Genomic DNA, 21,521 nt, shown 5'->3' with positions numbered 1-21,521 from the left:
CAAGAAAAGAAAGGAAAACAAACAGGAAGGGAGGGAGGGAGGAAAGGGAGGTAAATGTGTCCCTCTTTCCTCAGAACGCATTTTAACACAACTCCTACAGTCTCATTTGTCCCAAGGAAAGGTCCTCTAATGGTGGAATCGGGCCCACGGCAGCTCGTGACCAAAGGGCCTGGGGGCAGAACACCTTCCCTGAGTACTGAGATCCCACCCATCCTGTCCCCGGCTGTTCTGCCACAGGATGCCCACGTCTGCTGCCCTGTGCACAGATCCATCCCCGCTTGTCCACCTCTGGGGCCTCTCCTTCAGGGTGGCTTCCAGCAGCTCCCGCCCATCTCCTGCCAACCCACTAGGGGGCAGCACCAGCAGCATTTGGGAGCAGTGGGATAGCCTCTTTGGGGACAAAAGAGCTGGCGGCACCAATGTGTCACCCTGTTCCCTAGCATAGGAATAAAGACACCTTGGTACCAGCTTTTCGCTGCACTTTACCATAAACTATGAACCACTGCATGGTCACACAACCATTTTCTGGGATGCAGAGCTCAGCAAGACCCTCTCACAAAGGATCAGCCTTGGTCCACGCTACACGGATCCCCAAAATTTGGAGTTTTGAAAACCAGCCTCACTCAACACAGGAGAACTGTGCTGCCTGGCTAGGCACACGGCTCAGACACAAACAGGGTGAAGGCAGGGATTTGATGGAAGCTGGAGACACAGGAGGGGTGACTGTTCCTCTGTAAGGGCTTCCTGAAGAATGGTAGGTGTGAACTCTCTGCTCCAAGGAGAGAGTGGGGCAAGGCCATTTCCCCCCAATCCATCAGCACGGACCAACTTCCCCGAGCAACAAAGCGCCACCCAGTGGAGGCTGGAGCCACTTACACTAAGCCCCTCCACCCTGTGCCCTGCAGGTGCATCCTTACTAGGGCAAGTGTTCCTGAGACTCAGCACAGCAGGCCCCTCCCCCAGAATATCAGCACAAACCCCTCACTTGCACCACTTACTGATTGTAGAGTGCTGCAAAGCTTCCCCTCCAGGGGAAATAGGACCCAGCTTTTTTCCTTTTTTCCCCCTTTTGGATCTAACTTCTTGTAACAAGCAGACCAAAACACATCTAGTTTAAACCTGCCGCACAGTGGACAAGATCCAAACACCACCTCCGCCCACCCCGCCCTACCGCAGTCAAGGAGCAACTCTGCAAAGACTGACCTGAGGGAAGGAGCAGCCAAAATACAACAGTAGAGTGTACACTCTGAAACACCTCCTGAAGCCCCAGGCCCAAGACAGTATAGGACCTCTTCCTATATAGTCATTACTCTCAGGAGCAGAACTATAACAGGCTTTCCTAACTGTCACACACACAAAAAAAACAGTGACCTAGACAAAATAACAAGATGGAGGAATTCACCCCAAAAGAAAGAAAAGGAAGAAGTAACAGCCAGGGATTTTATCAATACACATATAAGTAAAATACCTGAACCAGAATTTGAAAATGACAATAATAAAGACACTAGCTGCACTTGAGAAAAGCATAGAAGATTCTAGAGAATCCCTTACTGCAGAGATAAAAGAACTAAAAACTAGTCAGGCCGAAATTAAAAAAATGCTATAACCAAGCTACAAAGCCAACTGGATGTAATAACAAGAATGGATGGATGAAGCAGAGGAACAAATCAGTGATATCAAAGGTAAAGTTATGGAAAACAATAAAGCTGAAAAGAAGAGGGAAAGATTTTGTATCATGAATGTATACTTAGGGAAATCAACGATTCCTTAAAAAGTAGTAACATTTGTATCATAGGAGTCCCAGGAAAAGAAGAGAAAAAGGAGCAAAAGACTTATTTGAGCAAATTATAGTTGAAAACTTCCCTAATCTGGGGAAGAAAACAGACATCGAAATCCAAGAAGCACAGAGGACTCCCATTAAATTCAACAAAAGCAGGTCATCACTGAGATACATCATAATCAAATTCACAAAATACACAGAGACAAGGAAAGAATCCTGAAAGCAGCAAGGGAAAAAAAAAAAAAAAATCCTTTACCTACAATGGAAGACACACCAGGTTTGCAGCATAACTGTCCTCAGAAACTTGGCAGGCCAGAAGAGAGTGGTATGATATAGTCAATGCGCTGAATGGGAAAAATATGCAGCCAACAATACTTTGTCCACCAAAGCTGTCATTCAGATTAGAACGAGAGATAGTTTCCAAGACAAGAAAAAATAAGGAGTTTACCACTAAACCAACCCTGCAAGAAATATTAAAGGGGACTCTTTGAGTGGAAAAAGAAAAGACTAGAAATACCAACTTTACAAGTAACACAAAGGCACTAAAATCTTATCAATAATCACTCTGAACGTAAATGGACTAAATGCTCCAATCCAAAGACATAGGGTATCGTAATAGATTAAACAACAAGACCCATCTATATGTTTCCTACAAGAGACTGATTTTAGACCTGAAGACACCTGCAGATTGAAAGTGAGGTGATGGAGAACAATCTATCACGCTAATGGATGTAAAAAGAAAGGCAGAGTAGCCATACTTGTATCAGACAAGCTAGATTTTAAACCAAAGACTGTAGCAAGAGATGAAATGGGGCATTATATCATAATTAAGGGGTCTACCCATCAAGAAGATCTAACAATTATAAATATGTCCCCAACTTTGGAACACCCAAATATATAAATCACTTAAAAACAAACATAAAGGAACTAATTGATATACTAATAGCAGGGGACTTTAACACTCCTCTTATAGCAATGGACAGATCATCTAAGTAGAAAATCAACAAAGAAACAACGGCTTTGAATGACACACTGGACCAGATGGACTTAACAGATAAATGCAAAACATGTCATCCTAAAGCAGCAGAATACACTCTTTTTTTTTTGAGGGCACATGAAACATTCTCCAGAATTGATCACATACTGGGACTTAAATCAGGCCTCAACAAGTAGAAAAAGATTCAGATCATACCATGAATACTTTCAGACCACAATGCTATAAAACTTGAAGTCAACAACAAGAAAAAATTTTGAAAAGACCACAAATACATGGAAGTTAAAGAACATCCTACTAAAGAATGAATGGGTTAACCAGGAAATTAAGAAATAAAAATACATGGAAGCAAATGAAAATGAAAACATGACAAAGAGGTAAAAGACCTGTACTCTGAAAACTATAAGACACTGATGAAAGAAACTGAAGGTGACACAAAGAAATGGAGACATTCCATGCTCATGGATTGGAAGAATACTGTTAAAATGTCTATAGTACCCAAAGAAATCTACACATTTAATGCAATCCCTATCAAAAGACCAATGGCATTTTTCACAGAATTAGAACAAACAACCCTAAAATTTATATGCAACCACAAAAGACCCTAAATAGACAAAGCAATCTTGAAAAAGAAAAGCAAACCTGGAGGCATCACAATTCCAGACTTCAAATTATATTACAAAGCTGTCATAATCAAAACAGTATGATAGCGGCACATAAAAACAGACACATAGATCAATAGAAGAGAATATAAAACTCAGAAATAAACCCACAATTCTATAGCCAATTATTCTTTGAGAAAGCAGAAATGAATATCCAATGGGAAAAAGTGCCTTCAATAAATGGTGGTGGGGAAATTGGACAGCAACATGCAGAAGAATGAAACCGGACCACTTTCTTACACTATACAAAAACAAATTCAAAATGGATTAAAGACCTAAATGTGAGACCCGAAACCATAAAAATCCTAGAAGATGGGTGCCTGGGTGGCACAGTTGGTTGGGCGTTTGACTCTTGGTTTCAGCTTAGGTTGTGATCTAGGGGTCCTGAGATCAAGCCCTACATCGGGCTCTGTGGTCAGCATGGGTCTGCTTGGGATTCTCTTTCCCTCTCACTCTTTTTCACCCACATGCTCTCTCTCTCTCAAATACATAAATAAATCTTTTTTAAAAATCCTAAAGAGAGCTCAGGCAGTAATTTCTCTGATATTAGCTATAGGAACTCTTTTCTAGATAGGTCCCCTAAAGCAAGGGAAACAAAAGCAAAAATAAACTATTGGGACTTCATCAAAATAAAAGGCTTCTGCATAATGAAGGAAACAATCAACAACGCTAAAAGGCAACCTATGGAATGGGAGAAAATATTTGCAAATGGTATATCCAATAAAGGGTTAGTATCCAAAATATATAAGGAACTGACACAACTCAACACCGTAAAACCAAATAATCCAATTAAAAAATGGGCAGAAGACATGAAAAGACATTTCTCCAAAGAAGACATCATGGGATTGGGCCCTGCAATGGGCATCTCCCTCAGCAGGGAATCTGCTTGAAGATTCTCTCCCTCTGCCCCTAAACCCTCCTCTCTGAAATAAATAAATCTTTAAAATAGTAATAATAATAAAATGTTCATTCTACCCAAAGCAATCAGATTCTATACAACCCCTATCTAAGTTCCAATGGCATTTTTCACAGAAATAAACAATTTTCACATGGTTAAGGAAGTACAAAAGACCTCAAATAGCCAAAACAATCCAGATAAAGAGCAACAAAGCTGGAAGTACCCTGTTTCCTGATTTCAAACTGTATTATATAGCTACAGTAATCCAAATACGATATTGTAATAAAAACAGACATATTCATCTAAGGAACATGAAAGAGATCCCAGAAATAAACATATGCATTCAAGGTCAATTAATTTATAACAAAGAAGCCAAGAATATACAATGGGGAGAGGATAGTCTCTTCATTAAATGGTTTTGGAAACACTGGGCAGCCACATACAGAAGAATGAATCTGTACCACTATCTTACACCATTCATGAAAATTAACTTTCCAAGCAGATTAAAGGCTTGAACGTAAGACCCGAAACCATACAACTCCTGAACTAAATTCATTTAAGCTCCCAATCCACTCTGCACCACACCAAAATTGTGGGTTGTTTTTTTTTTTAAGATTTTATTTATTTATTCAACAGAGAGAGGGTGCGAGAGAACACAAGCAGGGGGCAGTGGCAGAGGAAGAAGCAGGCTCTTTGCTGAGCAGGGAGCCGGACCAGGGGCTCCATCCCAGGACCCTGAGATCATGACCTGAGCTGGAGGCAGATACTTAACTGACTCAGGCACCCAGTCATCCCAGAATTTTTAAGAATCTGAAGCACAAGGAGTGGCAGTAGTAGGAATTTTAAAATGAAAATGATGGGGCACCTGGGTTGGTTCAGGTCATGGTCCTGGAGTCCCGGGATCTAGCTCCCTGCTCAGCGGGGAGTCTGCTTCTCCCTCTCCCTGCTCATGCTTGCTCTCTCTCAAATAAATAAAATCTTAAAAAAAAAAGAAAAGAAAAGAAAATGAAAATGATTATTGAACTCACCTCCTGGAGTTGTTGTGAGGCTTAAATGAAGTAGGACCCATAAAATTTTGACATGGCGACTGGTCCATAGTAAATGCTCAATAAATGGCATTTAGTGTTGGTAACATTATACATAAGGTAGGAAGAAAGAATGTGAAACCTGGATTTCTACGTTTCCTTTTCCTTCCTAATATACCTCAGGGAGGCTGAACATTAAAGAACACAAAATGGATGGGAGCATTACTTTATCAGGAGGTGAGAGCAGGTCCCACCACTGTTGTTCCAAACATAATCTTGAAGGGAGTTGAACAGAGAAGGAAAAGCAAGCACAGGCTGCCTGCACAAAGACAACCCCCCTGGCAAGCCTTAGGAAAGTCACAGCTAGAGGCACGTGGGGGCTGTGGTGGGGCCTTGGGTCCGAGAGGCCAGCAGCAATTGTCCGTGCCAATTAGGTGCACCAAGCAGGAACAGAACAGTGAAAAGACCGCTTTGTTCAGCGGGGAGAAATGTTTGGTAGAAGGTAGGGTGCGCGAACAGGCAGGGAGGGCAGTGGGGAGGCTGCTACTCTAATTCAGGGAGAGGCAGGAAAGGCTCCAACGGTGACCACCGGGTCAGAAAGACAAGGAGGAAGGGATGGAGAAGAAAGGGTATTGATGAGGTAGGATCATCAGTGTGTGATCAAGCGATGAGACACGGGGAGGAAGGGAGAGAGAGGGGCCACTCCGGCTGCTTTACCAAAGGTACAGGAAAGGAAGGTGAAGGGGGAAGAGAAGGAGTTGGGGACCTCCCCAGTACACACTGGATTCAAAAATGTGTATGTAGCAGGCGCAAGATCACACCCTGAACTCCATTCCCCCCACCTGAGCCCCTCCCCCCCCCCGAGTGACCAAGTCCCACCTCTCACTCTCCGACCACCTCCCCCTCCCCCTCCCACAGGAGAACCTCCTCGCCCTCATCTACGCTTCCGTTTGATCACCGACACCTCCCCCACTTTCTCTGTCAGCTTCACGAGCTTTCACCTTCACCACAACTCCGCCAGGGCCTGTCCCACCCCGCCACACCCCCGTGCGCGTGACATCCTTCCCTGGATAAACCTCGTTACCTGCCCCTCCCCCATGCCACCTGGAAGGGGCAGACCAGCACCATGACTGACCAGTCTCACGTGTACAATTCTTTCATCACTGCAAGACCGATTTCTTATCCTTGCTTTACTGAGATGAGCCTGCCTCACATGCAATAAAACTATAACCATTTTAGGGGGCACCTGGGTGGCTCAGTTGGTTAAGCGACTGCCTTCGGCTCAGGTCATGATCCTGGAGTCCCAGGTTGAGTCCCTCATCAGGCTCCCTGCTCAGCAGAGAGTCTGCTTCTCCCTCTGACCCTCCTCCCCTCTCATGCTCGCTCTCTCTCTCAAATAAATAAATAAAATCTTAAAAACAAAACTATAACCATTTGAAAAAACAAAAACAAAACCACCAGTAACCGTATGTGTTACTCACTGGGCACGTGCTGTGTGCCATGCCCTGCATTAAGCTCCGATCATTCCTTAAGGGGAGGAATCCTTCATCCATGAACTGTTTGCACTGTTACTACTAATCCCCTCCTCAATTTACAGATAAAGGAATTGAGGTCGAGGGGCTCATACTGGGCCACAGATGAGCAAGCAACAGAGCTGGGGCTGAGAGCAGTTCAACGGAAATGCTTCTGCTGCAAACTCTCTCTTAACAAGAGAATATTAACAACTTTTTTTTTTTCTTCAGTTAAGCAGAATTTATTTTCGTTTTTAAGACAACCCTCCTCTAACAGGTAGGTTTATTCAATTCTCTTTTTTAAAAAATGGTGGCATTCTTTTAAAATATTCTTTCCAAAGCAGCAGTTACATAAATGGAATACTGGATTCAACTTAAAATTGTGGTTCCTACTTAACACTGTTCTGCATAGGATCATGATTAAAGATTAGGATATTCTTCACATTTCCAAGCAAAATCCAGTTTAAAAAGCTTGTTCTTTCCAAACCCCTAATAACAGCCATTTGAGAGTAAACCAGAGCATTACATCACCCCAATGAAGCTGCAGGTTTCATTACATGCACCAACAAATCTACATGGCTAGCCTCTGCATTCCACTTTTACAGAATTTATTTTACACCTATTATACCAAACAGCATTTTAAACACTGACATATAAACTCCCTAATAAGATAAAGCGTTTATCTTATTAGAAACAAGCGTTTCTCTTCTAAAGAAAAAGCGTTTATCTTATTAGAAACAAGATACACCATCACTTAAAGTCTTCAAACATTATTGCACTTTAACTTTCATATTTGACAATGCATTCGTGGAGCCGTGGCCTTGGAAAGGGTCACAAGTTCCACCACCCCACGGTTCTCGCCGTGCAGCACGGAGAAGACGTAATACTCTCCAGCTCCACCGTGGCCGCTAATGAAGCATACAGCTCATGATTTTGGCTCAGGTCAATATCCCAGGGTCTTTAGATCGAGCCCCACGTCAGGCCCTGTGCTGGGAGCAGAGCCTGCTTAAGATGGTCTCTCTCTCCCTCTCCCTCTGCCCCTCCCCCACGCTCTCGCCAGCATGCACAGGCTCTCTATGAAAACAAAACAAAACACATGCTCTGCATCTTTTTTAAATTATGTTCAGTTAGCCACTGCATTCATTAGTTTTTGATGTAGTATTCAATGACTCATTAGTTATGTATAACACCCAGTGCTCATCACAGCATGTGCCCTCCTTAATACCCATCACCCTGTTACCCCCTCCCCTCTGAACCCTCAGTTTGTTTCCCAGGGTCCACAGTCTCTCATGGTTTGTCTCCCTCTCTGATTTCTCCCCCTTCAGATTTTCCCTCCCTCCCACTATGGTCCTCCATGCTATTGCTTATGTTCCACATATGAATGAAAGAAACCATATGATAATTGTATTTCTCTGCTTGACTTATTTCACTTAGCATAATCCCCTCCTTTCTGATGGCTGAATAATATTCCCTTGTATACATGAACTACATCTTCTTTATCCATTCATCTGTTGAAGGGCATCTTGGCTCCTTCCACAGTTTGGCTATTGCGGACATTGCTGCTATGAACATTGGGGTGCGTGTGCCCCTTCTTTTCACTACACCTGTATCTTTGGGGTAAATACCCAGTAGTGCAATTGCTGGGTCATAGGGTAGTTCTATTTTCAACTCTTTGAGGAACCTCCATACTGTTTTCCAGAGTGGTTGCACCAGCTTGCATTCCCACCAACAGTGTAGGAGGGTTCCCCTTTCTCTGCATGCCCGCCAACATCTGTTGTTTCCCACTTTGTTAATTTTTGCCATTCTAACTGGTGTGAGGTGGTATCTCATTGTGGTTTTGATTTGTTTTTCCCTCATGGCTAGTGATGTTGAGCATTTTTTCATGTGTCTGTTGGCCATTTGTGTGTCTTCTTCGGAGCAGTGTCTGTTCATGTCTTCTGCATCTTTGGTTGCTCAGTCTGGCGGCCTTACCAGGATACCTCCCAACCTCCCAGCATCCAACATCTAAGAGCTTTGTTTTCCGTTGCCTGCCCGCCCCTGTTGCTCCTGTCGGGTGGCCGGCCTCCCCCACCTCTCTGCAGAGTCAAAAATGCCTAAAAGTTACACATTCGGTGGGGAAGTCCTTGGCAGTAAGTGAGGGGTTTAGGAGTGTGAACACCCAGGCCCCTTGCCTTGGCTGGTGACACACTCTGGGGTCCCAGTCACCTCTAGCATCCCCCTGGTCCAGGATCAGGCTAGGGCTGCCCTCCAGAGGAGTTTGAAATCCCACTCGAAGTGGTTTCTTCCCCTTCCTTATTAACCTTCCCTCACTCCTTTACCAGTTTCTCCTGGGAATGTGCCCCTCGTAAATTAGTTACACCTGAATTTGTGTCTCAGGATTTGCTTCTGGGGAATTAACCTAAGATATCATTCCAACCCGCACCCTGCCCAGATCACAGCACGTGCCCTGGCTTAGCAGGTAATCTAACCATATGGGCATAGCCTTTATTTGGGGTGATAGTGAGCAGCTGTGAATGAGGGGCCCAGGTGATGGTTGGAGGCAGACTCACACAAAGGCTCAGACTCACTCACCAGGCCCCAGTTTACCAAACTCACATAGGGCCCATCAGCATTACTTGTTTATGAGTCCCATTTAATAGCCAGTCTCTAGTTAGAAATGTGGACGGAAGAGAACCTATATTCGGATCCCATCAGCCCTACAAGTACTATCCTGCTTCCCCGCCCACAACACGAGCTGACTCCTGACCCCAAGGCCCTCCACCTGGAAACAGCCTGCCCCTGAGTAAACAGTGTAAAACCCCCATTTTCTTCCGGGTTCCATTTTCAAGATGTTGGACTCCACAGCAGTTCCTACTTAGATGCCAGTTGGGTATTTTCAGTTAGAACACTCAGGCAGAGATACTTTATACTCTAGCACTAGAGGTGCAGTATCCAAGGCCAAGGAGTTTCTCAGGAACCTATGAAAACATACGCATCCTTAGAAAAACAATTATTGGCTGAAGCCAAGAAAAGAGCATTGCTAAGTTGAAATTTAAGGATATTTAAGTAAGTGGTTATAAAACAAAATAACTTCATTATTTTAGAAGTTATAAAAATGTTATGGTGGTAAAAATTTTGCAAATTAGATTAGAATAGATAGATTTGCTCAAGTCATAAGAATCCCTATAGATACAGGACGATTGCTGAGAAATGTAATCATAAAATTGTTACATATAGTCAAATAATTTCAAAAACGAAACAAAAATCCTTACAAAATTTTTATGGAAAAAATATAATTAATGTGAATTGTGGAAACTTCAATGTATTTGACAGTATGTGGCCTCGCTAAGGCCTATGAAAGCTCTCAGGGGGCCCAGGTTTTAGCACATTTATCATCTCCAACCAACACGCCCCAAATGCTGAACCAAATTCTGGCAGACCAGCCAGAAATCAACCTATTCTTCATCGTGTTGCAGGGGATGGTACATTTGACCAATCTAATCTGAGGGGGCCAGCCGGAGCCTCCAAGTGCAGACAAGGTTGCACACGGCAGACTTTGCCAGGGGCTTGGCAGCGCTGTGGTCTGTTGGGAGGAGCAGATGCTTCTGTGGCACCCATGCCCTCCAGGAAGGACAAGGGGCCTAGGTCATCCCAGGAGATGCAACAGAGCAAACCCTGAGATCTGTGGTCCCACACCCAGCTGGCTCAAAGGCAAAACCAGGTTAAAATGGACACTGGCTATAGGGGGGAAGCCAGAGGATAGAGGATAGCCCATCTTGTTGCTGTTGTAAAAAAAAAAAAAAAAAAATGGAATGAATGTGTCATGGGGTGATTTTCTGTGACATGATCAGGTGTACTGAGGGGGCCAGCTGGGGTCACAAGGAGCATCATGGGAATAGGGAGGGACACCGGAGCCTTACTGGAAGCTGATCGAACCTCAGGAGCAAGCCTGCCAAGGAATGGGGAGGAATGGCCGCCCTCATAACCCCAGCTGATGTTCCAGTTAGAGGATGGCTCCCTGAGGGTATTGTCACGAGCGCAAGATGGCTGAGGGCGTGGGAGCAGGACGCATCAAACCGAAGGTAACACCAGCACAAGTACGTAACTTTAAAAGAGGGAACGAGCCCACGGAACTACAGTGTAGGATCACACTATTCGGGTTCATGCCCTGCAAAACCCCCCTGTCCCACACAGCTGGGCACTCTAACCACAGCCCCGGCTCCACACAGGCCCTCAGGAGCTGGGGACACACCTGGGCAGGAGCGAGAAGCCGGTAGCCACATAACCCTAGAAAAGAGGGCTTTGTTGCCTGGGTTCTGTAGCCTTGATGGTGAGAATAAGCCAGAGGATCCCTGCTTTGTTATTGGGACTCTGTCCTAATCCCACCAGAGTGTGGCCTGGGGGCGCTAGGGTGCCGGGGTGCAAATGCCCCAGAGCCTTCACCATCGGTCATTTCCTCCCAGGCCGCTACACGGGATACGCCCCGCTCTCCCCTGAAACCACAGGCTGAGCCATGGACAGAGCCAGCAGGCAGCCAGAGGGAGATGAAGATCAGGGGCACACTCTGTTCTCTCGTAACATGGGAGTGACCTGAGCATGTTTAGAAGCTGATGGGAAGGAATCAAGGGGGAGACATTGAAAGTACAAGAGAGCCGGAGGGAGGGATTTGCGCGAGCAGGGCCACCTCCGCCTCTGGAGACCTTCCCAGAAGTCTGGCCTGAAGGAGAGAAGAGACAGGGGCTGGCGCATCCTCCGTGAAATTGGGAAACACGTCATCTACTGAGAACAGTGAGGGGAGACCCTGAGGGAACTTGAGGAGCTGGGAGTTTGAAAATGCTGCCAAGAGGAATCAAATAGAGAGTGAGAACTGCGGTGAGAGGCAGGCCCAGCTGAATCCCTGGTGGGGGTAATTCCTACTCATTCCTGCTCTCCTGTAGCTCTTCTGTGTGTCCCCTAACCAAGAGACTCCCTTGATCTCTAACAAAGTTGGATATTTACATTTTGAAGTCCCATTTTTTAAACACCTGAGTCGGGGCGCCTGGGTGGCTCAGCCGGTTAAGCATCTGCCTTCAGCTCAGGTCATGATCCGGGGTCCTAGGATTGAGCCCCACGTCGGGCTCCCTGCTCAGGAGGGAGTCTGCTTCTCCCTTTGCCCTTGCCCCTCTCCTTCCCTCCCTGCTCTCTCTCTCTCTGTCAAATAAATAAATAAAATCTTAAAAAAAGAAAAACACACATACCTGAGTGGGTAAAACTTTAAAACAGAAGTATAGCTTTACATGAAAATGTTATTATAGCTTTATTACCTGAAAGACTGAAATACAAATGCATTTATAGTAAAGCATTTTAAAGGCTGTTCTCATTATACTAAAACCCTGTTTTCATACTCTGCTTAGGAGGATAGAACTGCCAGGCACATGCATTACATACTGTAACGATTTATGAACAATATGTGGAAAAGACAGCATGCACAGCCTACAAAGAGTGCTTCTCTCGGTGCACAGGTCCCATCTTCTGCATTACTATATGATTACTATATGATGACTATATGACTACTATAATCATTCAGAACATTCCGCACATCCATTCTGATTTGCACATTTTGACTTCTTTTTCAAAGTCCAGGCCTCAGGCTACTTTCCTGTCATTTTACCCCACACATATAGTGAAGTTGGGTAGGACAGAGAATCCAGCTCCCAAAAATGAAAGTAGCAGTAGGTGCACCTAGATTCCCTTGAATAACCATCTGAGGCATGTGGCTGCTGGCTTTGTGCTCTTGTGGGCTTCCTCCCCTTGCCCTTCTCCCACACCGTTCTCCGCAGCAAGGGGCAGGCATGTCCAGGCTTTTGCCAACGTGGACTGGGGCTGTTTGTGCTTCTGAGCAAACTCTCCCTGCTGACCCCAAGGTCTAGTAAAAGCTGCAGAGAGATAAGAACTGCTAATGATGTGTCATACGCGGTCCAGATACCCTCCACCCAAAAGTGCAAGACACAGGTGATGCCACATACGATAATCACAAAAAGACCTTGTCACTAACACAAAACACATCAATGTGAAATTTCTTTTTAAATGCCCTACAAAACCCCCATATTTTAAATAGTCAAACAAATGACAAAGTCAACCAGTTGTTGTAAAGTTTGGCTGAGGGCCTCTAATGTCTAGCAGCTTACCTGCTCTCTCAATGCCCCAGTGGCTTGGAGGTAGAACATTCTGTATTGTCAATAGGTGGACATGTGGACTATAAAATACACATGGGAAAGGTTTGCCTTCACAGTGACTTAAGCAACACAAAAACTATGAAGTGTCTTTAACCATAGCCAATAAGGTGACAAAATTCAGTTTACAGCAGTAAACAGTTGATTATCATTAGCAAGGACAAAAGAGGCCCCACACACCCCTAGTGATACCACAAATCATTGTAACCTTTTTTGAGGACAGAGTTGTGTGATATGTGACAACAACTATAAAAGTTTGACCTGGCAATTCCACCTTTAGAAAAAGCCCCCAAGGAGTTAGGACAAAGGTGGGAAAAGAAAATGTTGTACAAAGAACAACATTTATTGAAGTTGCTCTCTATACAAAGAGGACATTTAAAACAATCCTATCAACTAAGGGGCCTTAGCAAAGCATAATATGCAGGTACACCATGGAGTTCTGAGCGTCCATTCAAAATGCTACCACGATGAACTTTGTTCGTGCATGAAACTTTAAGCGTGAAATAGTAAGTGAAAGTGAAGGTAAAATACAACAGAATCAATATATAACATGCAATGAGATAAACATGTATATTAGTACACACAGATCATATAAGGGACTAAAAATGATCCAGATAATTGGTATTTAGAGATTTTTGGTTTTGGTGGTGGTGTTGTTAGAGTCCAACACAAATTTTAAATTTACAAAAAAAAAAAAAAAGAACACCTGTGAACGATGAGTAGGACCCGCAGACGTAGCTCAGCCAGGATTTCTAAATCTCAATACTACTGAGGTTTGGGGCCAGATAATCCATTGTTGTGGGGGCTGTTTGGTGCATTGCAGGGTCACTACCAGCATTGCTGGCTTTTACCCACTAGACGCCAGCAGCACCCTCCCAAAACTACCTCCAGGCAGTGCCAAATGTCGAGGTAGGGGACAAAGTAAGCTCTACCAAGAACCACTGGAGGGGCACCCGGGTAGCTCAGTTGGTTAAGGGATCGAGCCCCACGTTGGGCTCAGTGGGCAGCCTGCTTCTCTCTCCCTCTGCTGCTCCCCATGCTTGTGCCTCTCTCTCAAACAAATAAAATATTTTAAAAAAAAATCTTAAAAAAAAAAGAACCACTGGAGTAAGTGATAACCAACCATCAACGCTCTACCTTAGCTGTGGGCAGTTGTGAGGCCTGGGGTGGGGAGCCAGCATGTGCCCTTCCTACAGAAGCTGTTCCTACTCAGTTAGAAATCCAGAATGACCATAACCTAACTTTTTCTTTCCTTAGCAGCTAATTCAAAGTTAAAACACTTCGTGGGCCAACACTGTGCAGTCCGAGCCTCATGTCTACGGGCTCCCCAGACGTGAGCGAACTTTTTCTGCACAGGGCCAGGTGGTGAACATTTTAGGCTTTGTGGGAGAAATTCTCTCTCACAACTACTCAGTCGTGGGAGGAAAGCTGAGGGATGATACGTAAACAATGGGCGTGGCTCTTTTCCTATTAAGCTTCATTTACAGACACTGAAATTAGAATTCCATAGAGTTTTCACATGTCATTAAACATGATTCTCCCTTTGATTTTGTTATCCAGCCTTTACAAATACCAACAGCATTTCTGGGTCATGGGCCTTGGAAAAAAACATGGCGCAGATTTAGCCCGAGGGCCAACGTGCTAGGGGTGTGCCAGGAGAGGGCGCTAGAACCCCTTCGGGGTGATGGGGGGAACAGCAGTGGGCATCCTGGGACACACACAGGATGCCTCTCAGTTCCCAACAACTTCTCCCCATCTCCTGCCTCTTTTCAAAACTCAGCTTCCCCTCCCCCCCCAGCCCCCCACCTACCCGCACCATAGTCTTTGTACTGGGTGTGGTTTACTGCTGCCTCCTGAGAAACCACAAGAGTATCACCTTTTTTTTTTTTTTCCAGACACAGATTGGCTTTTCTGCCATTCTAAAATTTTCTGGTATTATTAGAAGGGCCATTAATAAGGCACCGACAAAGCTGCTTACACGATTCCCAGAGCCCCAGAAAATTTCACTGGGGATGTTGTCAGTTTTTAATGAACTTACCAAAACACAAGTTTTCCTGTTTGTGTTCTGTCTGTTCGACATAACAGAGAAAATGTAGATGGCTTTTTCAGACCACAGAGGCAGCCCAGGATGCTGTGAGTGGGAACGGTTTGAGACTCAATCCCAGGAAAGAAAGGCCACCGTGGCCTCGTCGCTTTCAGGCCTGTGTCCTGTCAATGTGCTCTGGAGAGAGCAGTGTGTGGCCCGCTGAAGGAGCTTCAGGGGTCCTGCTCCCCTTACTGGCAGGAAACACTGACTCCTAGGACCTACCTCGGGCCACCTAGGACACAACACAGAGCCCCAGTTTCCTTAGCCCTCAAGGCAGAAAAGTCAGTTGAAAAATGAGAAAAGGAGGCTAGTGGGAAAGGAAGAAGAAATGAAGAGAAAAGAAAGAAGAAAACATTGAATTTAAATAAAATTAAACTAAAAAAAAGGGAGTATTAAAAAGATGAGAAGCTGCTGGTAGAGGCGGGAAGGCCAAAGACAAGAGGCAAGGAGGGAGGAAGGGACGAAGCAGAGGAGGGGCCAGGAGTGTGGCATTTGTCAACTATCCACCAGAAGACACCTCAGGCTTTAATGAATGATTAAGGGAGGAGGAGCAGGGGGGAATGGCTTCACCTCTGAGACCCACTCAGAGGAGCCATCTGGGACCCCTCCTCTCTCCTCAGACATCTCATTCTTGGGTTTTAGGTTCGAAAGCCTCATCCAGGTGTAAAACAGATAAGACTGGGGGAACTCATTCCAGGCACTCCCCTCCCCCTCCGCTTCACCCCTACAGAATTTGAGAAGATCCCTCAGCGGGAGTGGGCAGATGGCTCACTCAGGAAGCATTCCCAGGCTCTGAGGCTGCGTGAGGGGCCAGAGTCCCTGGCTAAAAGCAGGGCAGTGTTTGGTGCTTTCCCGCTCCCAGGCTTGGGTGCAAGATAAAGCGGCAGCAAAGGCCTCTGGGAATTGTTTCCAGGGCTGGGCAATGTGAAGACTGGGGTGGACCTTCTGGCCCAGCCTAGAGTCCACTCCCCAGTGCCCTGCTGAGACCTCCCCACATTCCTTGATTTACCAGCAGCCAGTGTGCTGTGAACTAGGGGCAAAAATCCTGGGTGGAGGTACAGCTGAGGACACTTGAGATTTATGAGGTAAGGAGAAGCCTCAGGCAGGCACACCATCAGGAAGGCCTCTCCACTTCCCCTGCCTCTATACGGAGGGAAAAACAAAATCACAAAAGTGAGATTTCAATGCAGCCTTGGAGGTAGAGCCCGGACCCCAAGGGAGATCAAGGTATAGGGAGAGATTCTCACCTCCTACCAGACCCCTGTCCTCTAGCAGTGGGGAGTCTGCCAGAACTCTGAGGAGTAGCTTCACCAAAAGCTGTGACAATGACTTAATTCCTAGAAGGCCAGACATATCCACCTTAAGGGCCCCACTGTCCCTTAAAGTCAATGTCAGAGGCTTCAGTGTGAAATTGAAAAAAAATAAATACATAAACTGCTTTTCCTGGGCAACGTGCTCAGACATATGACCATCCCTTCTTCTCAGGCAAGTTACACGTTTGTGCCAACCAAGCTCAACAAGCCACTCAGGGGTGTGTGAGAGTTTCTCTAACACAAGCAAGGGTGGGGAGACAGCCAAGGAAGATCTTCTGGCCAAGTCATGATATATGCTCTCTGCAGGAGTCACCCAAACTGAGACCCAGAGGGATTTGAGCCACAGCAACAACTAAACTTCTCTTTTGGCTTCGTCTTGAGGTTTTTCAGATGTGACAAATTCTCTGGTTGTCACTGAATTTTTCAAGTATGGATTTGGTTCTCCTTCCTCACAGAGATGCTCTGGCCCTAAACTGGGAACAGAAGAGAGAGGTTGCTCTTTGGTTTCTGAGCATGTCCCTTCTAATATTCTAGAGCACAGCTGTTGGGATTTTCTCCGTGGAATCTCAGTTGAAATGGGAGGACGATAAGGCCAATATGGAGAAGTCATATACTCATTCTTTTCCTCTTTCAAAATGTTTTCCTGACCCTTTCCAGGTTCCTCTGGGGAAACCTCTTCCAAAAAATTCTCAAAGTTCACCACCAACTTGTCAATAAAGTCACTGGGGGCCGAGTACGGTTTTAGAACCCTGTCTTCTTCCATGTTCACAGGGTCATCAAACTCCTTCAGATTTAGCTTATCCTGAAAAAGAGAAAGGGACACCTCCAATGATCATTTGGGAGCTTCACATGAGGTAGTCAAAAGCTCATTAGACTTGGAATAACCAATGTCTCACCTCTTGACCAGCCCCCCACATTCCTTCCAGAGACCAGAAGTGATGGCCAGTCACCTCCACATGCCCTTCCATAGGAGCTTGGCAAGACTGGCCCATTTCCTGAGAAACGGCACATGGTATTCAAACAACTTTTTTTCCTCTAGAGAGCTCAAGGCTATTTTCCACACGATCGTAAGTTCACAAAACCCCAGTTGAGATGGGAGCATCAAAATTAGAACTCTCACATAAGATGAAAAACCACAGTCATGAAGACAAGTGACTTGCCCAACATCACCAGAAAATCAAAGATGGCCACCTGGGCAGAGACAGTATCTTTGTCATCTTTGTGTCCCCAGAGCCTAGCTCACTACTTGGCATTCAGTGAGTGGCCACAGGGCAGCTGGCAATAAGACTAGTATACATTGACCTCCCGTTCCCTGCATGAGGGCGGGGGGACCTCCCCCTGCTCCACCCCCCATTGCATGGGGGGGAGGGCATAAAGAATCATTTATATGCAAAAAAAAAAAAATCAGTGAGTGATTACTATTATGTGCTGTCGAGGACAGCCCTATATTATTCAAAAAGCATTTTAGACATCAGACAATACTGCCTATAAACTCATTTACTCTCATAACAACTTTTAATAAGTAGCAAATAGGGTAACACGCAGCTGATAAAGGAGAGAAGAAAATAGAAATAACACAAATAACAAGAATTAAAATAAATAAAAATGTCTGCATTTAAAAAAGACTTCTGAGTCGAAACAAGCCAAGGGCTAATACTAAAAATTCCTGCATCAAGAAATACTAGAAACAGTCTTTCAATAATAAAAACTTAAAAGTTATATTTGATCGGGCTTATTTTTACTTAGCTAAGAAATTATACCTTAAAAATTGCAAAAACAGTTTTCAATTTAAACTTATGAAAAAGGAAGTTTTCTACTTATGGATAACTCACTAAAAAACCTTATTACCACTTAAAGTCTGACTATAACTTCCCCAATCTGAGAAAAACAACTGGAGGCAGCCCTGTCAGCCTGTGGACAGCTATGTACGTCAACATCCCCTCACGGTCTCCGGTGGTCTCTAGACTAACTTGCTCTTGACTGCTTTTTAAATGGCATTGAATCTTCTAGACAGGCTATCTATTGCTCCCTAACTAGACAGTCAGGTCCTTGAGGGTAGGGCCAGTGTCCTTCAGTGGCATCCCTTATAGGACCAGTTCCATGCCCAGCACACACTGGGTCCTCTGAGCCTCGTGAAGTCCTTTCTGCTGGTTCAAGAGGACGAGGGCCAAAGTCGTTCCAGGAAGGCTCATTCCACCTGTCCTTCCAGCCCTGGGACTTTTTTTTTTTTTTAAGATTTTATTTATTTATTTGAGAGAGAGAGAATGAGAGACAGAGAGCATGAGATGGAGGAGGGTCAGAGGGAGAAGCAGACTCCCCGCTGAGCAGGAAGTCCGATGAGGGCCTCGATCCCGGGACTCCAGGATCATGACCTGAGCCAAAGGCAGTCGCCCAACCAACTGAGCCACCCAGGCGCCCTAAAGATTTTATTTATTTATTTGAGAGAGAGAGAATGAGAGAGAGCACACGAGAGGGGGGAGGGTCAGAGGGAGAAGCAGACCCCCTGCCGAGCAGGGAGCCCGATGCGGGACTCGATCCCGGGACTCCAGGATCATGACCTGAGCCGAAGGCAGTCGCTTAACCAACTGAGCCACCCAGGGGCCCAGCCCTGGGACTTTTTAACCTCAAGTTCTATTGTTGTGAACACTGACAAATCTCAGCCCAGGACTCCTCCCCACCTCCATCGCCCTTCCTTGTCTTCTGCAACCAACCTGCTCAATGATTTCCTTAACAAAAGCAGAAGTATTTACCTTGAAATCATCTCCACGCCATGTAGCTATGCTGCTTTCAGCAGGGTTGGGGACATCAGGCCAACATAAGTGCTTCAATTTGCTAATAAGAGATAAGATTTTAAAACAGGAAGTAAGTTCAAGAAGTATGTTACTTACACTGCATGGCTCCACCAGAAGAGTGGAGCTTTGCTACAGGGAATAAATAAGGGCAAGCTTCTGACCTCCTGACGGAAGCTGGGAACACATAGTCTGGAGAGTGAAATTACAAGTCATCAGTGGGATGTGATGGAAAGACACTTTTCTTACCCTCTCCTGCCCCTGCATCCCCACCCCGAGACCTGACGTTGGAAATCACACCATCACAGAACCATGTCTTCGAGATTTATTCTCCAGGAAGGGTAACGCTCTAAGCCTGATACGATACCCACACTTTAGTGCAGTGATTCTCAAAGTGTGGTCCCAATCAGCAGCAGCTGCCTCACCTGGGAGCCTGTTAGACATGCAAAATGTACAAGAGTTTGGCTGGTGGCTTGGTTTCTACCTATGGTTGGGAAATGAGGTTGACATTCACTTCCCTAGAACTAAGCATAGCTGCTTGGCAGAGAAGGCCCTCAACTGTGCAATTCCGGAGAGAGAGGTCTACCGGGGAGGGAGCCCTTGACCAGCAGGGTAGCATGAAGCTCTCTGGGGAGAGAAAGCACAAGACCCTGAGACAAGCTTCCTTTCCCACAGTGGCCCGGGCACGCAGGACAAATGTCCCCACAGCCAGGCCTCCAACACTGCGCCACGAACAAGGAACAAGTCTATGCTGGGCGTACTGCTAGCCAGTGCTCTAATTACGTGGGTACGTTCCCTCTCTACCCAGGAGAGAAGCAAGTGGCCTGAGGCCTCCTGCTGCTGCCAGATACTGAGAGAAACGACGTTCTCCCTTACGTTAGAGGCAGATGCCAAATATGGAAGATAAAGCCTATGGGGCGGCTGGTAATCCCCGGCATAAGCCTGTACGTGGGCTGTGGGGAGTGAAAGTCCTCTTGTTTGGTCAGTTCTGATGAGCGCGGTATGGCATATAAATAAACTCAGTCAATATGTACCAAATTAATAAACAAATAAACACCCCCTTAATAAGAGAGGGCCCTCTCCACCCACGATGCCTTCCACCCATTTCAATCCCTGCTTTTGAGGGTACATGCTGTTGCCTATAAACTCACTTGGGTTTTTTGAGACCATATGCCACTGTCAGCATGATGAGAATGAGAAGACCACCTCCAACCAAAGAAGTTATAAATAAAATCTCAAGGACACCTTTGGGAAGAGGAGAACAAAAGTCAGTAAAAGGATGAGCTCCTCACTTTCTTGACAAAAATGAAAGATTAATTTTTTTTCTTCCAGGACTTTCAGCAACACGTTCCTTATGAGTTCTCTTTCAGTTCAATTAAAATGTATTCATAAAAAGAAATGGCATTTGGGGCTCCTCATCCAGTTCTCTTCTGCCTGAATAATAGTGATATTGTAATAATAATAGACCCAGACTGGTCAATAATTATGTTCACCAGGTTCATTCTCCAACCTCGTTCCTTTAGCACATATTTATTGAGCACGTACCATTTTCCAAACACTATTCTGGGTAATAAAACAAACAGCAATAAGGAAGAAATACAAGATCCCTACTAGCATGGAGCCTACATTCTGGTAGAAAGATTCAGACAACAAAGAAAGATTATTTCAGATATAACAGGATGATAGAGTGTGTTTAGGTAAGACAGTTAGTAACTTTACCTATCGGCAAAGGAAGACTTCTCTGAGAGGTGAAATCTGAGCTAATATTAATAATGAGAAGAAACCCCTCATGCAAAAATATGGAGAAAGCATTCCTGGCAGAAGAAACAGCAGATGCAAGTCTTGAAGCAGGAAGAAGTTAGCACAGATAGAATCAGAACATGGAAGGAGATGAGGTCAGTAAACCCCAGCTCACGAAGGACCCTGAAAGCAATGGGTAGGAATTTGTATTTTATTTAACACAAAACAGAAGCCGCTGGGGGTTTCAAGCAGGGGGCTAGGGTTTTAAACTCTGACTGCAGTGTGGAGAATAGACTGCAGAGGAACAAAGACAGAAGCAGGGAGATCTGTAATCTGCAGACAAGTGTTAAGAAATATTGAGGCTCCAAGGCAGGCTTTTGCCTTAAATTTGGCCCACAGAGAAAATTCTAGTAGATGATGCAATCTGTGCCTAGTGCTATGAAAATACAATATGGGGGCACCTGGTTGGCTCAGTTGTTAAGCGTCTGCCTTCGGCTCAGGTCGTGATCCCGGGGTCCTGGGATCGAGCCCC

General features: G+C 45.3%; 1 protein-coding gene across 1 annotated transcript in view; it reads right to left on the bottom strand.

Annotated features, from left to right (window-relative positions):
• Positions 1 to 16,812: 16,812 nt before the first annotated feature.
• Positions 16,813 to 21,521, bottom strand: part of IL31RA (interleukin 31 receptor A) — a 54,655-nt gene continuing 49,946 nt past the window's right edge. The window contains exons 13-15 of the mRNA XM_035015058.1: positions 20,401 to 20,494; positions 19,211 to 19,292; positions 16,813 to 17,262 (exon numbers count right to left, since the gene is read on the bottom strand). Of these exons, the coding sequence (XP_034870949.1) occupies positions 16,813 to 17,262; positions 19,211 to 19,292; positions 20,401 to 20,494 (626 nt within the window). The remainder of the gene's footprint in view (positions 17,263 to 19,210; positions 19,293 to 20,400; positions 20,495 to 21,521) is intronic.

The sequence above is a fragment of the Mirounga leonina genome, unplaced genomic scaffold (assembly GCF_011800145.1).
Source record: "Mirounga leonina isolate KUSES-001 unplaced genomic scaffold, KU_Mleo_1.0 Mir_168, whole genome shotgun sequence".
NCBI lineage: Eukaryota > Metazoa > Chordata > Mammalia > Carnivora > Phocidae > Mirounga > Mirounga leonina.
The sequence above is the reverse complement of the archived record's forward strand: the minus strand, read 5'-3'. Positions and strand labels throughout refer to the sequence as shown.